General features: G+C 60.2%; 2 protein-coding genes across 4 annotated transcripts; one reads left to right on the top strand and one right to left on the bottom strand.

Annotated features, from left to right (window-relative positions):
* Positions 1-408: 408 nt before the first annotated feature.
* Positions 409-5923, top strand: WDR6 (WD repeat domain 6). The gene is made up of 6 exons (XM_054035794.1): positions 409-535; positions 1180-3652; positions 4105-4185; positions 4537-4653; positions 5135-5253; positions 5384-5923. Exons 1-6 carry the CDS (start codon positions 439-441, stop codon positions 5908-5910), a joined length of 3414 nt encoding a protein of 1137 aa, XP_053891769.1. The 5' UTR covers positions 409-438; the 3' UTR covers positions 5911-5923.
* Positions 5924-8451: 2528 nt separating this feature from the next.
* DALRD3 (DALR anticodon binding domain containing 3) lies at positions 8452-18333 on the bottom strand. Of its 3 annotated transcripts, XM_054035796.1 has the most exons (13): positions 18081-18328; positions 16221-16519; positions 15812-16092; positions 15499-15557; positions 15271-15393; positions 14680-14750; positions 13304-13362; positions 12306-12388; positions 11551-11674; positions 10955-11013; positions 10554-10667; positions 9276-9344; positions 8452-8745 (listed from the first exon to the last, which is right to left on the bottom strand). In XM_054035796.1, exons 1-13 carry the CDS (start codon positions 18261-18263, stop codon positions 8626-8628), a joined length of 1644 nt encoding a protein of 547 aa, XP_053891771.1. In that variant the 5' UTR covers positions 18264-18328; the 3' UTR covers positions 8452-8625. The 3 variants fall into 3 exon arrangements, with proteins under 3 accessions (XP_053891771.1, XP_053891770.1, XP_053891772.1); XM_054035795.1 differs by having other exon boundaries at positions 15271-15557; positions 18081-18333; XM_054035797.1 differs by lacking the exon at positions 15271-15393.
* Positions 18334-20027: the final 1694 nt, after the last annotated feature.

The following is a 20027-nucleotide window of genomic DNA, read 5'->3' as shown; positions in this document are numbered from 1 at the left end:
GGTTGTCTTATGAAAAGACGACTAAGTGAGTGGAGGTGGGGCCACTAGAAATGCCGCAGGTCGGTGCCTAGGACACGTAACTATTAATCCTGTTACCGCAGGCGGGCCTAGGGCCCGGGGTGCTCGGCGCTGCACAGAGCTGAGCCGCAGGGGCTGTCGGCACGAGAGAGCCGGGAAGCCAGGGGTGCAGGCGGCCCGGCCACGTGAGCAGCGGGCCCAGGCGCCACGAACGCTGGCAACAGCCCTAGCGACCGCCGGCCAATGGGGCGCAGCGTTAGAGACCCGGGACGCGGAGCGGCTCGCGGAGCAGTAAGGAGCCTCTCGATTGGTGGGTGGAGTGTGGGCGGGGCCGAGGCGTGTGAGGTGAATTGATCTCGCGCTTCCGGCCGGGCTGGGGGCTGGCGCGAGCCCGGGGTAGAGTCAGGGCCGCGCGGGGCTATGGCGGCTCCCCGGGCAGCCCCGGCCATGGACTCGCGGCTGCTGCGCGCGCCGGTCACGGCCCTGCGGTTCGTGGGGGGAGCCTGGCTGGTGGCAGGTGGGGCCGGGCGCGGGGGGGGGGGCTGGGAGCTGATACCCGGGGAGGGTGTGGGGGGGGGGCTGGGTACCCTGGGGGGGGGGAGCTGGGAGCTGATATCCGGGGAGGGGGGGGCTGGGTACCCTGGGGGGGGGGGAGCTGGGAGCTGATACTTCGGGAGGGTGTGAGGGAGGAGGGGGGCTGGGTACCCCGCGGGGGGCGAGCCAGGAGGGGGGCTGGGTACCCTGAGGAGGTAGCAGTGGGAGAGGCAGGCCTGCGTATCCTGGTGGGGCGGCGATGGGTGGGTCTGCGTGGTTCGGTCCCGCCAGGCGACCACGGAGCCTGTTGGGCTGGTCAGCGCTTGCCTGCCGCTGGGGGCGGCTCATCCATGGGCACTTCCTGGGAAGGTTCAGCCCTGCGGCCCCTCCACCATGCCAGGCGGCCCCTGTCCCGGCTGGCTGCTGCCTGGGGGACCCCCTGTCGCGTGAGTGCAGACAGGGGAAGGCCTCTGGCAAAGAAGGGGAAGCTCCGGTGCAGCCTTCGCTGCGGCACCAAGTGCTGCTGTGGTGGGACCAGGCACCCGATGTGGCAGGTGCTGCGCTGGCCCAGGGAGGGCACTGCTGGGAAGGGCTCTGGGTTAACGCCCATCTCTTACTGCCTGTTAGGTGAAGGACCCAACGTGGTTGTGTACAGTCTGGATGCTGACGGCGGAGAGGCGGGGAGCCATTGGCAGAGCGTGCTTCGGAACCATCGCATCCACGGGATCAAGGAGCGGAGGAGTCCCTCCCCAGAAGCCGAGCAGAGGACTCTGGCTGTCTTTGGGGGCAAAGGTCTCATTGTCCTGGAGCTGTGTGTGCGAGGGAAGGAAGTGAGTCTGACTGAACTCTGCCAGCTCTGTGAGCTGCATGACTGGATATGGGATCTGCAGTGGCTGGCGGGCAGCACAGGGACCCTCACTTATGTTGGGTTGGCCCTTGGCCATAACTCTGTGGCACTCTATGACTATGCCAGTCACAGGACCCTGCGGGAGGTGCACTGCGAGGAGAAGTGCATCCTCTACTCTGCTTATCTGGTTGGAGACAGCTGGGATGAGCTGGTGGTAGTGGCTGGCACAGTCTTTAACCAGCTTGTGGTCTGGCGCGTGGCTGATGGGAGCGATGAAGCAGCAAGGATAAAACCCCAGAGGAGGGTCAGTGGGCACGACGGAGTCATCTTTAGCATCTGCTACTTGAAGAGCAAAGGCATATTGGCCTCAGCCTCGGATGACCGGAGCATTAGGGTGTGGGATGTTGGGGACCTGCAAGCGCCTCGTGATCCGGTGCGCTGCCTCCTGGTGTGTTATGGCCACCAGTCGAGGGTGTGGTCTGTCAGGCTGCTGAGTGACTATCTCATCAGCATCGGGGAGGACTCTGCCTGCATTGTGTGGAACTACAACGGAGAGGTTGTTCAGAGCTTTAGAGGGCACAAAGGGCGCAGTGTCAGGGCAGTGGCTGTCCACGAGGCACGGGGCTGGGTGGCCACAGGTGGGGCTGACACTGGAGTTAGACTCTGGCACATTAGAAGACCTGAACCCAATGGGAATGGCCTTGTGCAGCTAAACTTCAGCCCGCCCCATAGGAATGGATCCCCTAAGGCCATAAAGCTGGTGGACGCAAGCCGGCTCCTCGTGATGACTGATGCGGGGGCCATCTACAGCTACGACTTGGCCTCTAAACGCTGGGCTTTTGTCATGGAGGATGCAAACTATCAGTCCTACAGTCTCCTGGAAGTTGTGCAGCTAGCCAAGGGCATCGTGCTGTGTGCCATGGGCAATCTGATGGGGCATGTCAAAGTCTTCCCCCTCTGCTGCCCCACAGAAAGTGAGGAGAAGAGGCTGTATGGGGGAAAGGTCCACAGCCTGAGCTGGGCCGCGTGCCCAGGTGGGGATCCCAGCAAGTGTGTGCTCTTTGCCTCTGGCCCAGGGGGTGTTCTGCTCTGGCTGGAGGTCTCCTGCTGCTCCTCCGGACGACTGGCTTCAGTGGTGGAGAAATGTTGCTATCTCTTGCCAGTCTGCAGGCACAGGTGGCATACAAGCATTGCCTTCTTGCCCCAGGAGGGGCTTCTGGTCTGTGGTGACCGCAGGGGCTCCCTGCTGCTGTTTCCCTGCAGCACAGCTCTGGGATCTGGCACAGAACAGATGCTAAAGGCAGGACAAGAGGATGCTGCCGATGACCCTGTGGGTCGTGGTTCGGTCTGTAAAGACTCAGGTGACAAGCCAGGTTTGATTTCTTCCCAGGGGGAAGGAAACCGCCGCGTCCAAGGTCCCATTTCCCTGCTGTTTGGGCTTCATGGGAAGCTGGGTGTGACCTCAGTGACCTGCCATGATGGCTTTGTTTATAGCACGGGCAGGGACGGCTGCTACCGCCAGCTGCGAGTGCAGGACCAGCAGCTGCAGGTGCTCAGGAAGCAGAAGCCATGCAGAGGGCTGGAGTGGATCGAACAGCTGCACTTCACCCCTGATGGGAACCTGCTGGTGCTGGGCTTCCACGCCAGCCACTTTGTGCTGTGGAGCACCCGGACCAACGAGCAGCTGCACTGTGTGCCATGTGGCGGGGGCCACCGCTCGTGGAGTTACGGCCGCTGGCTGGCTTCCGAGGTCTTTGCTTACATCAAGTCTGGGGACGTCTTGGTCTATCAGAGCAGTTGCAGGCCCAGCAGGCAGCACGTGCTGAGGGAGCCTCTGCATGGGCGGGAGTTGACATGCGTGCGGCACGTGGGCACAATAAGGACCCGCAGGGGCCGGCTGGTGGATATCCTTGTGACCAGCAGCGAGGACATGACTGCCAACGTGATTGCCGTCAGTGAGTTGTCCCATTCATTGGCTACACTCGCAGCCATCGGCGACCACATCTCAAGCGTGAGAGCTCTGGCCGTGGCCAGTGGCAGTTGGCAGGAGGAGACAGCTGACTGGTCTGCTGTCCTGTTCTCTGCCGGGGGCAGGGCTGAGATAGAATGCTACAGGCTCGTGCTCAGCTGTGACCACAATGCCAGGAGTGGCATGGCCTGCCAGGTCATCCACGTAGCCTCCCACCAGCTGGACGAGCACTGGGATCGCATGAGGAACAAGCACAGAGTCATCAAGATGGACCCGGAAACCAGGTAACACCCCAGCCTTCCCCAGGAAAACAGGGATGTGGGCTGGGGCCAGATGGGGAGCTAGTTCCTGTCATGGCCCTGGAGAGCGAGCTTGAGACCCCTGCCCTTCAGTCTGGGCCAGAGCTCTCTTGATGCTGTCGACAGAGACTTCGGGAAGGCTGAGCCCTCCTCCCCCCAGTCACATAGCTGAGGGCCCAGCTGAAATGGGACTTTGCCCTCCTGTCCTGGAGAGCTCACCCAGTGTCCCTCATGCCTCCAGTTGACCTGGAGATTGCCAGGCTGGTGGGCTCTGCCGCCCCCCAGTGTGGAGGCAGGTACTAGGGTGTGGACTCAGTCCCTACTGTTGTCTCCTCTGAGAGGCCAGAGCTGTGTGGTGTGTCGTGCTGTGGGGCTGCCCTGTGGTGCCCAGGCACAGGGGTGGCCAGTGGGCTGACTGGTTACTGTGTTTGCTCCAGGTACATGTCCATTGCAGTTGTGGCTGGTACCGGCGCTCCCTGCCTATTCCTGGCTGCCGCTTGCAGTGATGGATCTGTCCGGTAAGGAGGAGTCTCGGCTCTGACCCCAGAGACCTGGTTCCCCGCCATGGGCTGGCCTGTCCCAGCTTGCCAGGGGAAGGAGACACGGTATGATCCAGAGAGGGCGCAAAGCCCTGGAGGAAGAGATGCAGCAGAGTGGGCGCGATGAAAGCAGCTGCTCCCCTGGCCTCCCTAACTCCACCTGTGTGCAGCCTGTGAGGCAGGGGCTGGAAAGCGCTCCCCCTTCCCCAGCTGCTCCCCTCCTCTCTGGGTCGGGAGAACACCCTGAATCTAGCCACAGGGGCAGGAGAATTGGCACCTGGGCAGCGCTGCTCCCTTGCCCTGACAGCCTTTCCCTTGCTGCTCCTGCAGGATCTTCCTGATGCTGGAGCCTGCCCAGAAGCTGCGGCTTGTGGCCGATTCCTTTCACCACCAGCGCTGCGTCCTGAAAGTGGAGACATTTACGCACAGGGTAGCGGGAGACAGGAGGTGAGCACCGTTTGCCTTTGCCGCATTGGGCCTCCCTGCAGCTAGATGGGGAGAGCCGCTTTTAGCTGTGATTGGAGGAGAGCAGACGAAGGGGAGGGGTACAGGGAGGCTCATGCCCCCTCACCCTCAGGATAGCTTTGCCCTGGCTCTTGACCACCAAACCTCCCATTAATCCCAGCGGAGCTTGCATGGATAGGAGCCTCCGTGGTCCCATAGTCTCGGTCCTGCGGGGATCTAGGGATGCTTTGTGGCAAACCTACCCTCACCGGCACTCCAGGGCCAGTACAGCTGCAGGCCTCGGCTCTGTGGTCGGATTAAATGCTGGAGAACGGAGGAGCCGAGATCCAAAGGTTTGCTCACTGCAGGGGCTGGAATCGCTGCCGACTCCCCATTGGGTCCCACCTAGGGCAGCTGGTTTGTGCACTGAACAATCTACACTTAGTTCAGCCAGGAGCCTCCCCCAATGTGTTTGGTTTCCCAGGAGACACTTCCTGTGCAGCGCTGCCACTGATGGGAGTATTGCATTCTGGGATATAACTGCCACCATTGAGCATGCTGCAGCCGCCCAGGAATTGGCGAGTGGAGAGCTGCAGCCCCTCGGTAGGTGTTTCCCAGCTTTCCTGTCTGTACTGATTGTAGAAATATCCTCTGGAGTCGCTGCAGCTGTGTCAGCAGCGGAGGTGACTGTTGCTGCGTGCCCTTGGTTATCATTGAGCTCTTCTTTTCTCAGCTCTGGGGGCCCCGTCCCTGACTGTCCTGGCTCACAGCTGTGGCGTGAACAGCCTCCACGTTCGGCAGACAGCGGCAGGACGGTACCTGGTGGCCAGTGGCAGTGATGACGGCTCCATCCACATCTGTTTCGTTGCTGTGGATACAGCCCTGAGTGAACCATCCCCCTCCCTTCCTTGGGCCGTAGTGCCCCCTGGAGCCAGCGCCGGGGCTCGCATTCTCCTGCTCGAGGCGTTCTCAAGGCCATGTGCCCACGCGGCCCATGTGACGGGACTCAGGGTCTTGCGGCCAGACCTGCTGGTCTCCGCCTCTGTGGACCAGCGCCTGACGCTTTGGCGTCTGGGCAAGGACAGCCTCGTCTTCCTGGGCAGCAGGTTCTGCCACGTGGCAGACGTAGCTGAACTGGATTGCTGGGGAAGCGAGGAGCAGGGCTATGGCTGTGTGCTCTGCGGGCAGGGCCTGGAGATTGTCTGGGGCAGGGCCGGAGCAGGTCCCCAGCAGCTCCCCTCCTGCGGGGCGTTGGAATAAAGGGGAGCACATGGCAAGGCCTGAGCTGCCTTATTCGGGGGTTGGGGGGAGAGGCTGCCTGCCTGTTGCCACAGGAACCACAGAGCCTCTAAACCCTCTCTCCAGCTGGCACCCATCCTGCCGCTTCACCCTGGTCCTAGTCCCCGGGGAGCTGGCACGTCAGCCGAGGATGCATCTCAAACACTGGCAGTTCCCTCTGGGCAGAGCAGCCTGGGAACCCAGCGGGGCCTTGCCCAGGCCTGCTAGTGACCCTAATAACACTTGGCTGTTCCGGAGCCCCGTACCCCAGGGGACTGCAAGCCCTTGCCGTGCTGGTGAAACCCCATACCTCTTGGGAGCTGGAGCAAGGCAGCTCGATCCCTGTCTGCCACATGGCAAAACTGAGTCACGGTGTGGGAGTGACGAGCAGGGGCCCATGGAGTTGAGAACAGAACCCAGGCGTTCTGACACCCACCCCTGCTGGGTACACACTCGGCATGCTGTGTGCTGGCTGGCTGCTCAGCTCCAGGATGGACGTTGCGGGGTTGCCTGGCTTGGCTGTGCCTGACAGCATGTCCTGACCGCAGAGCCCTTGAAGGGGTCCCACGGCTGTGTGTCAGGGTCTGACAGCGCCGCCTGGACGAAGGAGACGTCCTAGCCCCAAGCTGAGATGGCAGCTGCTGGGGAACACGCAGACCCCGAGTGCCACGGCCATGAGCAGTTTTGTTCCCCATCCCCAGGCTCCACCGGTGGGTGGTGCCTGCACTGTGCCCTGGGGACTTGGGGCCAGGGTGCGATGCACTTGGAGATGCTTTGTGCTGCTGGCTCCTCTCCGGCTCAGGCTGAGTAATTCGGTGCCCTGCAGCCTGGGCTGGCTGGGGTGACGTGCTCTCCAAGCGCCACGTGCAGATTTCATAGCTCTGGATTGCAGTTTGCGGAGGCTGTGCCAGGCCCCTTTGTGCAGCCCAGCTATTGTGCACTGACAGCTCCATGGCCCTTGGGCCAGTCGCTCAGGTGAGCTGCTGGACGGGCTGTCAAGTCGGATGAGCTGCAGGGGAAGTGAGGAGCACAGAACGAGGGACACTGCACCGCAGGGGGAGGTGGCCCGTGCGCTGCCCTGCGCCCTCGCAGCACACCAGCCTGACCTGGACCATCCAGGGAGACAGGGCAGAGCCTGAGTGACCTTCCAGAGGTGGCTCTTCAGGAGAGCAAAGCAAAGGGCAGCCCCCGGAGGAGCCTAGGCAGGCACGGGGGCTGCAGGCAACAGGAACCTCTGTGACCAATGCAGTTGGCTGACAGCACTGCCCACAGCGGGAGTCACCAGCTGGCCAGGCTGCACCGCGAAGATGGAAGTGACCCCATCCTTCGGGAGGAGCCAGGTGACTGGGAGAAACAAGGAAGATGGTGCCGGGGACCAGCTGGCCAGGACAGGTATGGCGCTGTCTTGGTGCAAGGGCACCACCCTGGGGGCTGCAGGGGCTAGTGTTTGACTGGGAGAGTCTCGTGTTCCTGGGGGCAGGAAAGCTTCAACTTCTCTTTCTCAGGCTGGTACTGTCAGGGCTTGGTAGCAGCGGCGCAGCCAGTGCCACACGGACGCGTAGACCACAGGGTCACCGCTCCTGCCAGCTCGCTGTGGGGCCTCACTTCACTGCTGAGCCCGCCAGGCCTGTGTTGGGCTGATGGGTCTGGACAGAGCAGTGGGGGAAGGGCCTGAGGCAGAGCTGTGGGCGGGGGCCCAGGACTGGAACAGCAGGGGTCTGGATCGGGGTGTGGCAGAGCTGTGGGCGGTGGTCTGGATCAGGGTGCAGCAGAGCTCTGGGCGGGGGCCCAGGACTGGAATGGCAGGGGTCTGGATCGGGGTGCGGCAGAGCTGTTGTGGGGGGACGACTGGATCGGGGTGCAGCAGAGCTGTGGGCGGGGGTCTGGATCAGGGTGCAGCAGAGCTCTGGGCGGGGGCCCAGGACTGGAACGGCAGGGGTCTGGATCAGGGTGCGGCAGAGCTGTGGGCAGGGGCCCAGGACTGGAATGGCGGGGGTTAAACAAGAAAACAGCCCCTGCTCCATAACAATGTGTATTTGGACCCAAACACCAAGGCTGTAGGCTCGGGGCAGGGACAAGCGTCCTTGGGGCCAGTGGGGACCTCAGCCAGTTCAGAGCAAAACAGCCAAAAAACCACCTGTTACAACACAACTGAGGCTGAGGCCTGGCTGGCCTGGGGTGCCCCACTGGCAGTGGCTGGGACCCGGCCTCCCCTGCGCATTTGGCATCAGTGGCTGGGAGGCAGAGCCCAGGCGGCTGCTGCCTCCTCTCCCCAGCACTACCCTGTTTCCCCGAAAATAAGACAGTGTCTTATATTAATTTTTGCTCCCAAAGATGCGCTAGGTCTTATTTTCAGGGGATGTCTTATTTTTCAGAAATGAAAAATGCCTTATTATCGGTGGATGCCTTATTATCGGGGAGGTCTTATTATCGGGGGGATGCCTTATATTACAACGAGAGGCAAAACTGTAAGTAGGCCTTATTTTCGGAGGATGTCTTATTTTCGGGGAAACAGGGTAGCTGTGGTAAGGGCATTTAACCCCTTCTGTTCCAAAACAACCAGCCCCTCCAGAGAGCAACTAAACCTGTGGGGAACCCCTCCCCCACCCTCTAAAACAGGGTTAACCCTTTAACTCCTAACAGCTTCAGAACAGACTCTGCGCTCCCCATTTGGCACTTGTGTGGTGGCCGCAGGGCTCAGATCTGGCTGAGCGGAGGCAGGTGGAGGGTAGCCAGGGCCCTGTGGATTACGTCTCTCACTCCTCTCATCAGCTGTAGCCGAGCAAACATCTGGCTGAACAAGTGAGGCAGTGGCTCCTGGAAGAGAGGGGGCAGCAAGTGAGAGCAGAGGCTGCAGCTTCCCTGCGCTCCAGGGGCAGGGCTCCCCGCAGTTCCTGCTTAGTGTAGGGAAGGCATCCTGGAGTCCCTCCTCCTCTCCTCCCCATTCTCGCAGCCCCCCTGCCGGATGGGGTGCCCTCCGCCGCTGAGAGCTGGGCAGGGGAGCGTGCCCTAGCCAGCAGGCCAGGCTTTCCTAGCTGGGCACCCCGTTAGTGCACTGTCATCCCATTCGCTTCCCGTGGAGGGACACGCCCAGTTGGGCACTAAAGCCTGCTGGGCGGGTGGGAGAGCAGCAGCCGCCGCCGCCGTGGCCAGGTGGGCGGGAGAACAGCAGCAGCAGCAGTCGCTGCCGCTGGGCGGGCGGGAGAACAGCAGCAGCTGCTGTCACTGGGCGGGCGGGCGGGAGAGCAGCAGGAGCTGCTGCCGCTGGGCGGGTGGGAGAACAGCAGCAGCTGCTGTCGCTGGGCGGGCGGGAGAACAGGCTGTTTCCCAGGAGGGTCCCCGCTTACCCCCAGGATGTGAACGCGGTTGTAGTAGGAGCTGAAGTCCATGCTCAGGTGGATCAGGAACTTGCACACCTGCCATACAAAGCAGAGCCGCTAGAGCCCCTCCTTACCAAGGGGGGTGGTCAGGGACCGTGTGCACGCTCCCTGCTAGGTGGCCGCACAGTGACACCCATCCCAGTCTGCCTAGTCGATCACCCCATTGCAGTCCTTCCTCTCTCCAAGCCGTCCGCCCCTACGTCCAGCACGGCCTGGCTGGAGCTAGCAGCTTCACACCCGTCTCCTCCCTGGGGCTAGGAACGGGAGGTCTGAGAAACGCGGGGCTCCTGCTGACACGTGCTGGGTTCCCAGAGGAGGTGCTCTAGGGAGCAGCCTGGGGTTCAGTCCCAGCGGAGAACCACAATTAGAGGCTGGCTTGTACGACTGCTTTAAACAAACGCCCCAAGGAGCCCAGCAGAACCGGCAGCTAGCACCCTGCCTGTAACAGCAGTGGCCAGGGCCCCACGGTCACCCACTCCTGCACAGCACCCTGGGCCTGGCCAGCTCAGCAGAGAGGCCAAGGACTGAATGGGTCACAGAGCATGAGCGCCTCTTGCTCTCAGCAAGGCAGCTTGTGCTGCTGCCTCCATTGGACCTGGGGCCAGCCTGCCTCTGCCTGGAATCCTTCCTTCTCCGTGCTGTTGAGGTGATGGCCAGACTGCTGGGGTTATCCCCTCTCGGACAGGCCCCTGGGGCAATGCCTGGAGACAAGCTCCCTGTTCTCCACTCCTGCCCAGTACTGCCCCTGCACACTGCTGGGCCTGTCAGCCTGGGACACCCGTTTGTCTCTCTCACCGCTGCCCTGTAATCAGTCCCTCCCTCCATGAATTAACGTGTAAGGGCAGCATGCTCTCCTGCAGACCCCGCTCCCGCCAGGCAGCAAGGACTGAGCTTTTCGGAAGAGGGTTATTTAGCAGCAGCCAGGCTTAGTCCCTGCAGGCTCTCGCTTACTTGTCCTCCCTGCACTCCTGTTTGCCAAACTAATTTGCAGCTTGTGTTAGACCAGACTGAACTCTACAGGGCTCAGCAGGCCCCGGTTCTGACTGGGACCTCTAGGCACTGCAGCCGTATAATGAACCTCTTCAAGAACAGTGGCTCTAGCGCCGAAGCAGCCCTCTCCAGTGCTCCACAGACAACCTGCAAACCTCCAGGCTGGTGCCAGCCGGGAGCAGCCCTCGCACCCGCCTGGGGCTCTGTCCCCAGCAAGCCAGAGCCCTCAGCGGGGGGGTAGCCTGCAGATCTCACCGCCTCCGTGCTGGCTGTGATTCGAATCCCTTTCCTGGAGAGGGGCAGTTGTGCTGCCTGGCTCAGGGTCTCTGGGAAGGGAAGGATGTAGTTGAACAGCAAAAGCCATTCACCCTGTGGAAGGAATACAAATGTCAGTCACCTCCCAGCAGCCTCCGGAGCTCTCTCCCCTCACCCCATGCCCAGCTTGGGTAGCTCCACTGGACTGGAAGCCAGGGCAGGGGAGGACAGAGCCATCAGGCCCGGTGAACTCTGGGCTGTCTGAGATTCCAGTGGCCCAGTGGCTCTGACCCCTCCCAAATACAGGAGGAAATGGCTGTGGGCGGAGTGAGGATAAACTTGACTGGCAGCTCCTCCAGCCATGGGTCTCTAGGTCCCAGCCCTCGCCCTGGGCCACTCACCTCTTCTCTGAGCAGGGAGAAGTTCAGTTCTGATGCTGGGGGGAAGGCCGGGTATGCACCTGGAATAGAAGTTCAGCGCCTGGTTACACAGCTGTGGCAGCACAGATCCGGGGAAGAGCCGCGATTGGCAGCAGCTCAGAGACGGGCAGGGATTTGATGCCTGGAGGCACCTGGCATAAAAGATCCTTCCCAGCGAGCGAAGCTGCCTCAGTCGCATCATCCATGGTTCTTGGTGCTGTTTCCAGCCCACTGCAGGGGGAAGACTTCCCCAGCACCTTCCTGCCATGATGCTGGGGCCCTTGGCCTGAACCCTGCTGTGCTTGGTGAGTGGGCCGGGCCTGCCTGGCTTGGTGGACTCCACCCCTTGGAGCGGCTTTGTCAGACTGCTTGTCGCAGGCCCATTCACAAAGGATTTTCTCTGCCTTCTGGATCAGTCAGACCAAGGGCTACGAGTCCGTCCACCCTGAGTCCCTGGAGCCTCTCGTGGGCCCTGACGAGCAGTAAGGCCCAGCCTGGCCGATTGCTGCCGTCGCTCCCAGGGGTCGCTCCCTGAATTGGTTTGGGGCCCGAGCGGAGCAGAGCGTCCTGGCACTCACCTTGCTCCACAGCCTGCTGGTACGTTTTGAAGAGCGTAGCAAGCCGAGCGCAGTTGTACATCACAAAGGCTCCGCTTTTCGTCCCCTTTGTGGAGATGCTGCTGTCCTCCAGGTCGAGGATAATCTGAGGGGGGAAACCAGCTCCGTTCCTTTCTCACTTTTCCCTCAGTGGTCTGCCCCGCAATGCCTACTTCCTCCCTGTTCCCATGAGTCCCTGCACACTTCTCCTGGTGGGATCTGACCCTGGCCTTCTCTTGGGGGAAGGAGAGTTGGGCAAGTACCAGGTCACATCTAGGCCCCCCAGATCATTATCCAAACAACAGGGCTCCCGTCCTGCTTTTGGGATACCAATGCATGGTCTACCAGAGCTCCCTGCTAGCAAAGGATTCCTAATCATCAACCTCCATTTGCCTTTGCTTCGTTTCATCCCTTTGTTCGTAGTCGCACCCTGACCAATTCCTTTCCCTCCCCACGTTAACCTCCTTCAAATGCCTGCTCCTTAGCCATTTGGGAGCCCACGGGAAAGCTGTCTAGCTCTAACCTTCTTGTCTGTCTCAGAGTCCTTTCCCTGAAACGTACTGACTGCCTTTTCCCACGTTTCCTGGCAGGCTGTCCTCCCTGCATTCCTAGCCCCTCTAGACGGTGGGATGCTGCTCACTCCCTGTGGCCCCTCTAAGGCCAAGGGGCCAGCATGCACCGGGATTGCCTCTTAATGACCAGGAAGGTAAAGCAACGTGGTTCTTTCTTGTGCTTACCTGACTCTGATGGGCTGTACTCAGCATTTCAAACCTGATGGCAGCTGATGTCAAGACGCTGATGATCTCAGTCCAAGAGTCATCTGCGCAGAAAATGTGGCAAAGAACATGCAACTAGAAGTGCCCAGCTGAGCCCACCAGCCATGCCCCCCCGCTAAGCCTGCACACTCCCTGGTCAAACACCATGAGCAGGGCACTCGTGGTCATCGCTGGGACAGGTGTCTCAGCCCCAGTCCACTTCTTGCCAGAAGAGGAGGGCACGGCAGGGGGGCAGCCCAGCCGCCACCTGGGGAACATGGGCTTTGCAAGCTTAGTGCAGGAGACTGGGGTACAGCTGGGGGGGCCAGCACCCCCTCTCTCCACATGCCATGCTGGCCTGCCTGGGGATGCTCCCCACTTCTCTCTCCATCAGCAGACCTCAGCCCTGCCCAGGAGACTGCCCCGGGGGCAGGAGGGAGCTTGCTGGCTGTTGCTTGTGAAGCGATTGGTCTCTGCTGAGGCCCCAGCTAGTAGCCTGGTGATGGTGGTTTGGATGCCTCCTCACCGGACGACCACCCTTCAGAGGCTCAGCAAACACCCATCATGGGAATGACTTTCAGTCCCTGCTGATCTGGGCTGGGAGAACCGAAAGGCCGGGCCCTGCAAATCTGCTTGAAATCCACAGACCATGTTTGCGGCTCAGAAGGGCTCTGAACTCTGGAAAAAGCAGGCCTACGGCAGCGTGGTGTAGTGCTGCCGGGGAGAGAAGAGCCATGAGCCATGACTCCTCCAGCAGCTAATTGCAGAGGCAGGGCTCTCACGCCTGAGCCTTCACACACACACAACAGCCAATGTGCAGCAGGAGGAGCTGCGGGTGCCGCTAGCCCTGGTGAGCGGCTGCCTGTACTAATGCAACCTGCGGGCGAGGAGACTCCAGGGGCTGCCTGGTCTCCTTGGGCCAATGAAGGTGCAGCAACAGGAGGAAGCATCCCGTGGCCAAGCGAAGGCAGAAGCCTTACCCTGAACAAGGTCTCCATACTTCATGACCGAAGCTTCGTACATCTGGCACCTGCGGAGCCTGGGAGGAATAAATGTAGTGATGCAAGAGAGCCTAGGGCTATCGTCCCCTTGCGAGCTCTCAGCTGCACTTGGCAGTGCACTGGCCCATCTGAGTACCACGGCAATGCCCACCCAACAGAGCTGGGGATCGGACAGTGTCCAAAAGAGCCACCCAGCAGAAAGGGGCACTCTTATTGGCTTGCTGTAGCAATGAATCCCCCCCCTTGGTCACATCTCTGCCCACTCCCATTGGCTGCCAGGGTTTTGGCTCCAGCTCTGCCAGGCCAGAGAGGCTGGGCTAAGAGACCAGGTCTCGTTTCTCTTGGGCAGCAGAGTGGCAACCCAGCAAGCTGGGACCGACTGTGAAAACAACCTCCGTACAGCAAGGACAGCGTCAAACTGAAACCAGCTCCCTGAAAGGCGGTGTTCCTGACCACGCTACTAGAGACTGGGCCCCTCTGCCACTGAACCGGTAACATGGGACGCTGCTTCATGATGTGAGGGCAGCTGGGCCTTCGGCGCACCTCATCAAGCTGGGCCCCTCACAGGAAGCAGAAGAGAGGAGGTCCGAGCGGCCCCTCTCGCCTTTCAGTGGCTGAGGAAATCAGAAAGCCGTTGATCAGAATTCTAAGGATGCAGACCTCTTTCCTGCCCGGGTCCCTGGCTGATGCACTGACGCAGGGATCGGCAGAATCTCAGGCCAGAGCAGAGCAAGAAATGGGGGCAGACAGCAGGCTGGATATGCGACTGTCCATGCTCAGACCTGCCTATCAGAGATGCTGCAGTGAGCTGTCAATCCAGCACCACACCCCGGCCTAGTTCTATCAGGCCTGCCTGCTTCTGTCCTCACCTCCCCACGGTGTCTTTGCAGGACAGACGTTGTAAGAAGGGCTTCCCCTCTCTTTCCATTTCTCACCGCATTAACCAGTGACCCCACCCCAGAGCACTAGCCCTCCACTGTGCAGGTGGTGCAGAGCCAAGGCCTGTTCCTCCGAACGTGAGCTGTAGCCCTGCGGGGCTGTGCAGATCAGGGTTAATGGCTTGAAGAGGAGACGAAGTCATGGCACCAGGGTTCTCTTCCCAGTGCTCCCTATGTAACTTCGATTACGTCTCCTCTCTGGCTGTGCTACCCACCTCTGTACAGTGCTGCGAGCCACTCAGAGGAGTTGGGCTGAAGAAGCACTGTGAGGGTTACAGAATATTCTACAGTGCTGGCCAGTTGGGCAGCACTTTTACAGAAGGACTAAACACCCTGATTATCAGCCACCTGAGCAGAACGCAGTGAAACGCGCTCGGTTGAACGGCTGCAGCAGAGTCCTGGTAAGTGCCAACTTACTGGAAGTACTGGGGTGCCCCCACAGGAGGGGGGGAGTTAGCCACCTTCACTGGCCCACAGATGAGGTGTTTCTGAGAGAGAGGAGGAGAGAGTGAATCCTGGGGCAAACGGCTCCCTGACCTTTTGCACTTCACCAGCCGTTCAGCTGTGCTTAGATCCAGGGTGATGGGCACCACACATAAACCTGAGCCCCGGCTCTGAACGGATGCTCCCAGACCGCTGTAATGTCACAGCTTATTCAGTCAAAAGAAACCAGCCGTGCTGTGAGTGATTCGTCTACCCCTCTCCTCCCATGCCCTGTCACCTTAGCATCAAGGTCTTTGGGGGCAGGGACACTGCCTTTCTCATCTGTAGTGCTCGGCCAGAAGGGCAGGGGGAGGTTACAGAGGAGGAAAAGGAAGGTTTTCAAGGAGATAAGGTCCCCTTTCACCATGAGTTCTTCCTGGGGGAAATCGGAGGGAGCCATGCTCAGACACCCCTGCCCCCAACCCAGACAACTTCACACAGCAGCAGGAAACACTTTCCCATCCTTGTCCTCTGCTAGGTGCTGCCATGGGAGGCAGCAATGGGGGAGTCAGAGACATGCCTCACCTGCAAGGTTGTGTGAGCTCCCAGGTCCAACATCCTCCAGAGCAAATCCACCTGCTGCTGCTGAAACTCGCCCTCACAGCTCACCACATGCACCACCCTGCAGCAGCCTCCCGGCCCCGTGCCCTGCAGCAAAGCAGCACCCCGGTTAGATGTGCTCCCACCAAGCCCAGGAAGGAGCAGGGCAGGTGCTCTGGGTTCCCTGTTTACCAGAGCAGCAGGGTTACTCACCGCACAGCGCAGGGCCATCTGTCGCAGCTCTGCCAGGACCCGCAGTTTCTCCTCAGTCACTGCCAAGGAGGAGGAGAGGACTCAGAAAGGGAGGTACAGGTTCTTTGCACCCTGTCTCCACCCCAGCTGTTATTGCCTCACTCAGTGTCCTTTGGGGCTATGACTTGCTAAAGGCTGGTGCGCCAGAACCAGGAAAGAGAGTGGAAAAGGGGGATTTGAGACCAAACGCCCCTTGTTTTCTGTATGAAAATAGAGCAACTGCAGCCTTGTGCCCACCCAGTCAGACAGCAAACGTTAAACGGGTGACACTTACCAAGACAGACATCTAGATTGGGGTCATAGCCCTCCAAGCTCTGCTGCGCCAGGAAGTTTTTCAAATGCACTTTAAATATGACATCATCAGCCAGCCTCGTCTGCCCTGGCTCCGGTCCTGGGACTGTAGCATAAGGGCACTGGCTGAGGACTTGCTTCAAGGCCAAAACATCCTCAGGAATGAATGTCGTTTCCAACTCTAAGGGCCAGTCGACTCTCAGCTGGTGCAGGAACTTCCGGATTCCTTCGTCAGGCACAGCAGGAACCAGGTGGACAGTCATCCTAGAATCAAATACAGACACCATTCAGCACGCAGAACTGGTGTCAAACACAAACTCCTTGCTCTGTCTCACACCCTGAGCAGGAGCCTGGAAGAGCATTTCAAGAGCTGGAGAATTCAATCCACTGACCCCTGTAGTCTGAGCACTTCAGCCAAGTGGTCAGTTACTAGAATGGCTCTCAGATTGCTCAGGCTAAGCATGTCCAGGCTTCTCCGGCTCCGGAGGGGTGTGCAGTTGAGGATGATACTCTGCGCACTTGCTGACTGGGAAGGCTTTGTGAACTCAGCAAGAGAATTCAGGACCTGCTGGAAGGCAGCAGGTCTCTGTAACTGAACAGTCAGCCCCAGCGCGGTCTGCTGGCAGCTCTGGAGAGGTGGTACTCCAGGGCCGTTTAGTGAAATCACATCTTCTATAATGTCTTTGGGAACCTGCAAGAAGACAAGACAGACATACGAAAAGCTCCTCTAGTAGACACCTTCTTGAACACCAGTGTGCCATCTTGCAAATTCCTCACTCTTACTGACAGAAACTAGCTGGAATCTCACCAGTCTAGGTTAGATTCATAAACTTTCAGGCAGTTACTGCAGCCCATGGTAGTAGGCGCTGCTGTCCCTTCGGTGCCTGTTGTGAGCCTAGGACCGCAGTGTGGTGCAAGGGAACTGCTGGGGGAATTCTGTACCACTGTGCAATGTAGAATTTTGCAGGGCAGAATTTCCTTTCCCCTGCAGAAATGGGCTGCATGCTGCTAGCCGCTGCTCGAGTCCCTAAGCTCCGCTTGCACATAGAAGACACTGCTGGGGAGAGGGAGCTTGAGGGTTCCTGGCAGGTGCAGTTCCCAGCATGCCCTGAGGGAAGGAGAGGGCAGCACACAGGAAACTCCGTGCAAACCTGGGACAGAACATCAGGCTGTTTCTCCCTCTGGATCTGGGGGGGAGGGGGAGCCCTGCAGCTGGACTCTGGGTGGTGGAGGGGCTGAGGGTATCTAGGCTGCCCCCCACACACACACCCCGTGGTTGGGCTCTGGGAAGGAGTGGGTTCAGGTGTATTCATGGGGCCCTGGTGTCTTCCTCCTGACTGGGCTCTAGGGTGGGAAGGGGGGAGAGAAACTGGAACTGGGTTGTCATGGAGGTTTCTTTAACTCTCTACTGGGGGGGAGGGATTTTTGTGGTGCCTGTATTGTTACAGACATACTGACAGGTATTTTGAAATAAATTACCAAAATAACTTAAATGGGCGTGATTATGTAGTGTTATCTTGACAAATAAAATTTGCAGAATTAGGCAGCGTTTTAAAATATTGTGTACAGAATGTAATGTTTTTTAGCACATACTTTTTCAATTCTTTGTCACAGAATGCTCCCAGGAGTAAGGGGGGGGCATGCCCTTCGAGGTGATTTTGAATGAGACGTGAAAGAGGTTCTAGTTACTAAAAGTTCTTAAGATACATTTTGCAAGATTCAGGCTGTTCACTGAATAAATTCCAGTTTGGGTTAAATTCCCCTGCAGCTTTCACACTTTCCTAAGGTTTTATTTACCTCTCATGCAAAATCGGTATGTAGGGTTGTTACTTGTGGGGCAGCGGTTGCTGTGTCCCAGTGTGGAGCTGGCCCACGCCTAGTCATGTACACAGAGTGCCTGTAATCAGCACCCTCCACAACTGGTCCTAGACAATGTGTTCTCCTCAGGGTCACCCCCTGCTCTGCAGCATTGGCCCTCCAGGAATCCCCCACCTGCCTGTCTGCCTCAAACTCAGGGCTGAGCCCCTCCTGGCAGACTTGTGCTGCACCTCCCCCCTCCCCACAAACATGGCCCAGAGTCACCTTTCACCAGCACTAGACTCCGCCCCTTGCCCACAGGCCCCTCCCTCTCCCAGCCCCAGTTTGGCCTTTGGCCCCGCCCCTTGTCCACAGACCCCACCCCTGCTTGGCCCCGCCCCTTGCCCACCCCCCGCGAGCCCGTAGGCCCCTCCCCCTTTGCTCTCCCCGCCTACCTGCCCCCCCGCGAAGAGAGGCCGCAGCGCGGCCTGGGGGGCCAGGAAGTCGCGGCTCCGCAGGTTCCGGGCGCTGCTCTCCTTGAACCAGACGGAGGCGGGGGGGCCGGGTTCCTTCTTCAGCGCCGCGTTCAGGGCCCCCAGGGTCTCCGACACCCCGAACCGGCCCCCGCCCGTCTCCATGGGGACCGAGGCAGCTGCCGAAACCGGAACCTCCCGCCAGGGATTCGGGGGCAACGGACAATGAGCAACTTCCTGTTTGCCTACCGGAAGTAGCGTCACAGATTCGAGCAGCCCTCTTGGGTGTGGAGGCGGGTGACGGCGGCCATGTTGGGTGTGGCTGGAAGTTCCGCGGACGCCATCTTGGGTGTCGCCGGAAGAGTGGGGTTGCCATCTTGCCCGTAGCGTGGAGGGCAAGATGCGGCGGCCATGTTAGGTGTGGAGACAGACGCCCTAAGGGGGCCTCTGAGGGCCTGGGCCCGTGGGACCGGCACTCCCGGACTCCCGGCTAATAGCAGCGAGGGCCCCGGCCCTGCCCGCTCCCACTTCGCACCCCCCAGTGCTGGCCCCGCCCCCTCCCGGCTCTGCCCGCCCCTCGTCCGCCAGCCGGGCCCCGCCCCTCTTCCGGGGGCCCGCCCGCCCGGCTCCTCCTCTTCCCCCGCCCAGCACCGGCCTAGTGCCCATCCCACTGCCCCCACCAGCACTGGCGTGGCACCCATCCCACCCCCCCCAAATCCTCCCTCCGCCCCCCCCCACCAGCACTGGCGTGGCACCTATCCCACCCCCACCCCCCCCCAAATCCTCCCTGCTCCCCGCCCCCCCCACCAGCACCGGCCTAGTGCCCATCCCACTGCCCCCACCAGCACTGGCGTGGCGCCTAGGGTTACCATACGTCCATATTTTCCCGGACATGTCCGGCTTTTCGGCACTCAAACCCCTGTCTGGGGGGAATTGCCAAAAAGCCCCCCGCCACCAGCACTGGCCTAGGGCCCATCCCACTGCCCCCACCAGCACTGGCCTAGTGCCCATCCCACCCCCCAGCACCCAAATACTCCCTGCCCCTCAGTGCTGCTCCAGTTCTGGCCTAGTGCCCATCCCACCCCACCCCCGCGTCACCCAAATCCTCCCTGCTCCTCAGCACTGGCCCAGCGCTGGCCTGGCGCCATTCCCACCCCACCCCTCAGTGCTGGCTCCCATCCCTCCCAGTGTCCTGCTCACCCGATGCCCACCTGCCAAACGGGCTGGGGCGCAGGGTGAGCGGTGCCCAACAGAGCCGGCCTGCTCCTGTGCCAGGGGCTGGAGTGTCAGACAGCCTGGGGAGGGGGCTGAGCCCCAGAGACATGGGTCTGCAGGGGGAGAGGGAGGGCACATGGTGGGGGGAAGGTCCGGGTGCGACAACCTCAGCGCCGTGGGAGGGGAAGGGCCGAGGGCAAAGCTGAGTCTCAGATGAGGACTGTGAACCTGATCTTCATGCACAGGCAGGGAGCCAGCAGCGAGACAAGGGCACAAGATCCGAGCTGTGGGAAGCAGCAGTCATTTCAGCTGCAGAGGAGGGCACCGTTGTCTACATGAGAGAGACTCATGGTGTGAGTTGTTTCAAACACAGTCACCAACTCATGATATTTGGTGGGGTTTTAAGTAGCCCACGATCTCAGGATTGCTGGTGTCAAATTCCAGAATTTTCCCCAATCAAAATGGCTGCCATCTAGTACAGTATTTTCAAGAGGGTTGACGCCAAGTTGGCCTGAGTCGAGCTGACCACAATTTCCCTATAGTCTTTGCATGTGGAAGTGAGGCAGCCCCAAGTGAAGATGGCTACGGCCACCATCTCATTGCTTCCAGTTAAACTGGAGACAGAACATCATTAGCCGGGCCTGGGGGGCTGCCACTCCCTGGCCAAGGGCTCCTAAGGAAACCGAGGCGATGAGTATGTAGGTTGCAGGAAGG

The sequence above is a fragment of the Malaclemys terrapin genome, chromosome 7 (genome assembly GCF_027887155.1).
Source record: "Malaclemys terrapin pileata isolate rMalTer1 chromosome 7, rMalTer1.hap1, whole genome shotgun sequence".
In the NCBI taxonomy this organism is placed as follows: Eukaryota; Metazoa; Chordata; order Testudines; family Emydidae; genus Malaclemys; species Malaclemys terrapin.
Note: the sequence above shows the minus strand (reverse complement) of the source record. Positions and strands in the feature narration are given on the sequence as shown.